We start from the raw sequence: 6000 nt of genomic DNA on the forward strand, positions 1-6000 counted from the left end.
ATGTCCTATCATTATATGGTGCTGTGATTTTTGAACTTAGCTCCTTATTTCTGTTGCTCATAGCTGCACCCAACACAACCTTTATGTATCTGCCAGACATTGTCATGACCTAAAATAAGATCATGGGAATACAAAATGTCTTCCACAATAACATCTGTACAAACAGATTGGCTGTTAGTAGCTGTCGTTCCTGCATTTTATTTAAAGAATTGGCTCATGATGACAACTCCGAAGGCTTCTGGTGTGTGGGGTTTATGTTTAAGTGTGAGGATAAGTTACCAGGGGAAAGAGAGGAGATTTATACAAGAGTGATTAGACAGAGAGAAGGGTTGTGCATCCATGCATTAGACAGAAACACATTATCTGAGAAAGAATGAATTTGCCCTTGAGTTAGAGACTGAGTGAGAGATAGCATGTATGTCAGACAGCAAAGGTGTGAGAAAGGAGTGTGTGTGTGCGACAGTCAGAGTGACTGCATATGTCAAAGACAACATATGAGGGATAAAGTGCAAGGGAGAAAGATAATGAAGGAGGGGAAAAATGTTTGTATGGGAGTGACTGACTTGAGGTATTGTGGAAAGATGTTGGAACCTAGTGTGGTTGATTCACCTGACTCTGTTCAATAGATTTCTGAGTGCGAACGCAGAACTGCTGTGTGCAAGGACGTCTTTAAGAGTTTCCTGGGTGAACTATCTGTCAGTGATAGTTGGGGAAGATTAATTCGATTGACAATCAAAAGCAGAATGGTACTTGTAACTTACAAAATACAGCAGTCTGGGGAATACACATTAGTACCATCGACAAGTATTTGTATTTATTGCTGAAGTGCATTAAAAATCAGCTCTTGAAATGATAGTTCATGCAGCTGAAAGCACTAGGACTGTTCCAATTACCTTTCATTATAACATCATTGATCTTCAAAATATGACACTCAGATACTGATTGAAACTGTTCACTCTTCTGATATGTCACTCTCAGCATTTTCATGTTGAATAATATCCAGTGCTAAAGTCAATTTTATTTCCTGGAAGGGAATGAAATTTTCTGCAAATTATGTTCCAAACTCTATGCTTTAAAAAAAAATGCAGATCCAGAAGAAAGGAATTAAATTACAACAACAAGCAATGAAAAACTAATCACAAAACATTATCCAACATTTAATTATTTATGAACAAAATATGGTTTTGATGCTGTAATAGAGATGATAATTCAACATGTATGGACTCAACAATAGGAGAATCATTGCACAGTAACTTTTGCATGTTGTACATTATTTCAGAGTACTGACATGAGGACCAATGTGAGTAGCTGAAGGTTAGAATAATATCGTACATCTCAAGGGGTTGCAAACAAGACTCACTGGTAAACCATTCATCACACAAACCTTTCCAGGCAGTGAGCACTTCACTTCCACAGTTAACCCTGAAGAAGGATCATTTAAACGAAGCAGCACCAATTTAATCCTCCCATGTTATCAACTTGTTCATTTGCACGTACAAATTAGAAGCAACAGTTGGACACTAGATCCTTCAAGCCTGCCTCACCACTCAATGAGATGGTTGATCCGATTTTAATCTCAACCCTGCATTCCTGTTGATCCCCAATAACTTTTCAGCACTTTGCTTTATCAAGAATCTTCCTTCCCTCCCTTAAAGATATTTAAAGATTCTGGCTCCACCACCTTTTCTGTTTGTTCAGTCCTTTGTTTGCTTTTAAAGAGTGTCCAGGTAATATAAGTAATGTCAACAATTGATTGGTTATTATGCTATGGATAGAATTAAACTCTAGTAGTATTTTTGTGTACAAAACTTCACCATTTCTGTGCCGAGATCACAAAGCAATAGTTGCATAGAACCACACACATCCAAAGTGTGTCTCAGCATGGAGAACAATGAGAATTGAGAGGTACGTTTTCATATTTAACATTTCCCCAAAAAAGGCACAGATTTATGGTAGAGAAGGGTTTTTGTTTGCTTGATATGGATCAAGAGTCCCTACAGAAAATTATATTGCTCACACAAGCCAAAAGAGATCAGCGACAGTTTCTTTTACCAACTTTGTGAGAAGTCAACTTGTCTTTTGCAGATGCAGAATAGTGCCTGGATATCGCGAGAAGACAAGAGGGAACCATTGAAATACAGCAAGAGGATCATCTCAGTGACACATCTGTAGAGTGAAGTAGCTAATAGAGGACATGGTGCTTGATCTTGATCCTGACTGTACAGATATTCCCAAAATGAACTGAACTAGTAGCTCATGTGATTGAGTGTCTGGTAACTGAGTGCAATATTGGGAAACGTGTTTACTCAACTGAATGTGACGTGTAAGCAATAGTCTTCATGTAGAACAAAAACACAGTAAACTGTGTGCACTCCAAAATATTCACCATTACCTTGTCATTAGTGTTCCTCAAGGCTGTGCAGAGTTATATTTCTATACCCAGGGCACACACACCATCTCTTTACCGAATTTCTCATTGCATGATAAATGAACAATAGCTGGGTAAAGTATTCTCTGAGGAGCCACATAACTTCTAGTCTGTATCAGTTTACCTCTCACTCTCTGATATTACAAAGTGACTTCAGCCTGCTGCCACTGAGTGGACCCATGGCAATATTCGAGAACAGGAAGAATTGTTCTTGCTGTCAGCTGACAGGAAAAGAGTTTTGACTGAAATGTTACACCCTGTTTCTGTTTTACAGAATTCCTAGAGTGAGGGCTGAATTATAGAATATTTTCTTATACAATCATGGTTATGACATACTTGAGTGACTTGCCATTCAAATATATTGATTCAAAATCAAGAAGCGGTCCAATAATTCTGGAAATCATTATTTATAAGTTAAAGTGTAGATACTTGTCCTGGGTGATGGTGATGGAAGTGGATGATATTAGATCAGGTGCCCATTAATCCTACAGCTGATTGCTATCAGTGGAATTAAACACTAAGTGCTGAATATAAAAGGCGGCTGATCTAATAATTCCTCTTTTTGTTTTTGCACCACTGCTTAAGACAAATGATTAGTCCCTAATTTTTATATTTTGGGGTGGCACGGTGGCTCAGTGGTTAGCACTGTTGCCTCACAGCACCATGGCTCCAGGTTCAATTCCAGCCTGGGGCAACTGTCTGTGTGGAGTTTGCACATTCTCCCTGTGTCTGCGTGGGTTTCCTCCGGGTGCTCCAGTTTCCTCCCACAATCCAAAGATGTGTGGGTCAGGTGAATTGGCCATGCTAAATTGCCCATAGTGTTAGGTGCATTAATCAGAGAGAAATGGGTTTGGGTGGGTTACTCTTCGGAGGGTCGGTGTGGACTGGTTGGGCTGAAGGGCCTGTTTCCACACTGTATGGAATCTAATCTAATCTCCCCTTATCTAATTTGTCAACTGTCTTCAGATACCCATTGTCCCGATCTCGCAACACAGTCCTGAACTCATGTCTTACCTTAAACTCGACCAGCCCGGACTCAATTTTTACATTGTCCATACTGCTCAGGTTTCCACAAATATATTTATCCAAATGCAATTCCACTTAAAAATCTAAGGCAGGAATTAACTCAAAATCTTAAAGACTCTATAATCTTATTATATTGCCACTAATCCCCCAGGCAAAGTTGGAGACAGCAAGATTTAATTTAGAACGTATAGAATTTATTGCTGGTAGTTCATGTAATGGGTATTTCATGCAGACTGGAAAGTCATATACAGTAGTCAAGGCCCCTCCTATTAACTCAGTAGCTTCTGTCTGAGTCAGCTGACTTGAATCAGAGATTGGCGGCTAAAAAGACAGAGCAAAGTACAAAAATAAGGTACACTGTCTTGATAAGAAAAAAGGACTATCTGTTCGAATAACAGTGAATTGTGTCAATGAAATGTTTTTATAATATTGCCCTTCAAATCCAAAATAGCAAGAAAGTGAATGAAGCAAGCCTGAATTTAATCAGTCCATTGTTCATTAGTGGAAAGCGTATGGTTCACACATAAGTGTGTGTTACACACCAATAGAATGGAACACTAGGTGTGTTGACTGAAATACAAACCCTGATAAATCAGCAGCACCTACTCTCGTTCGTGTTAATGTGACTTACCTGGGGTGTTCAGTAATGATAATAGAATATGATCAGTCGATCACTGAAGATCTAAAACAAAATCAGCATTGTGTGAAGAAGTGTATAACCACTTTGTGGTTTTCAGCTGTGGTAGCATTTCACTGGTTCAGCATCAGGGATTAGCCATTAGTTGGTCATAAGCAGCAGAAAATATTTCATTGTGGACCTGACAGAAAAGAAAATATTTGCAAGGGCTTTAGTGATGGGGTCATAGGAATTGATCATCTGTGTTCTTATTGTAAAATATGTTATCTGCCTGGATGGACAGAAATATATAAAATGGGAATGGAGAAAATATTTTTTAAAACATCACCAAACAAAAAAAAGGTGGGAAGAAAGAAGAGTGAAGAATATAAGAGTGCAATATATAGCAATGTTGTCCAACAACAATGTTCTACCCCTCATAATATCTGAATCAGATAATTCAGAGTATCTGAATCAATGACATGCAATTCAGAACCAACATTTTCCCCACTAATCCTGGATCAGCAACTCAGGAAAAGAGAATGATGTTGATTTTTGGGCATAGAGTTCCAGAGCTGACCAGTCTCATTTGGTAATGTCCTTTAAAAATGTGATGCTTTAATCCTCAACTGAAGTCCGTATTTTCTGTATTTAGTGCATAGAGCATACATTGACATTTCAAAGATGATCAACCATTGTAGTTGGTATTTAATGAAATCAAATATAGCACAGCATCAGCTTCACTGAGCTATCATCAATAATTGTTTATCATTGTCATTTATTAATGTATTTACTATCCCCTGCCTGTTATGAACATAAATCTCTGAAGTGCAATCGTCGTGTTGCAGTTCATGTGTGGGGTGGTGGAATGTCTTCAGATGTAAAATATTAACCATGGGTGTGCCATCCATGAATTCTCTATGGTTACCTCAAGGTTTTATATGGAAGGACTGAAATTAACTTTGCACTCCCTTTAAGCAGGAACAGTTGAGAAATGATTCGACAGTGTCTCACATCTGTCATGTCATATTCAGTGTTTGTGAAGTAGTCTGAGCTTTAAGCAGTACACACCAGATATACAATACCATGCTGTGGAGAACACTGTGTAGCTTTCGCTAAGTATTGTGGTCAGTTGACCATGAATGTGCAGATACTCAGTAATGGTACAGTGTTAGGCGTATGAACTGGGTTCTGTGTCCAAGTATATTATATTGTATCTGATGTATACAAATGTCACAAAGTGTAACAACATGGGACAAAACAGTGCCAAGACACAAATGTCTTGAATTAGATTATTTATTTCAATGTGTATGTGTTTGCATTTGTCAAACTCACAGTTTTAATGGGAAACAGAAACATTGTACACTGACAATCTGTTTTTGCGATAGACTGCTTAAATAAACACAAGTTAAGTGAATATATCCATTAAAGTGACAAGATATTGTAAACCTGGAGCAATTTTGTCTCTAGTCCCAATGCATTCATACCTGTCAACTGAACCATTTTAACCATTAAAGGAATCAAAAGGCTTTTCATTTGTTTTCTTTCCTTGGATTATTTCATATCTTTGCAATCTGATTTGCGGACACATTCTGCATTATGTCTTGTACATCAGCTCCAACTTATTGTTTCCTCTGGACTTTGAGACTGGAAAGTATCTGTACTTTCTCCCCAGCTCTCCTCAGTGGCTCCTATACTATACAGACCAATAAACCCCAGGACAATCATCACTTGTTGAAATATCCCATCTTTCATATGTCTTTTTGAAATTTGAAATTACAGACATTTGTCCTCAATTGCAAGAAGAAACTAATTGTTTTCTTTCTATTGTTCGTACAGTCTCACTCACAAAATAATTGCATTAAAACCTCTCCACTTCTAATGGTTTTTATTGCAGTGTTGATTATAAGCTTAAAAATCACACAACACC

General features: G+C 37.9%; 1 protein-coding gene across 1 annotated transcript in view; it reads left to right on the top strand.

Annotated features, from left to right (window-relative positions):
• The window catches only part of LOC122559554 (protein shisa-like-1), a 162072-nt gene extending 156473 nt beyond the window's left edge, over positions 1-5599 (top strand). Inside the window, exon 6 of the mRNA XM_043709214.2 lies at positions 2086-5599. Coding sequence (XP_043565149.1) covers position 2086 — 1 coding nt within the window. The 3' untranslated portion in view covers positions 2087-5599. The remainder of the gene's footprint in view (positions 1-2085) is intronic.
• Positions 5600-6000: the final 401 nt, after the last annotated feature.

This window comes from Chiloscyllium plagiosum, unplaced genomic scaffold (genome assembly GCF_037043375.1).
Source record: "Chiloscyllium plagiosum isolate Xiang-an unplaced genomic scaffold, Cpla_swu_hap1 HiC_scaffold_19, whole genome shotgun sequence".
Taxonomy (NCBI): Eukaryota; Metazoa; Chordata; class Chondrichthyes; order Orectolobiformes; family Hemiscylliidae; genus Chiloscyllium; species Chiloscyllium plagiosum.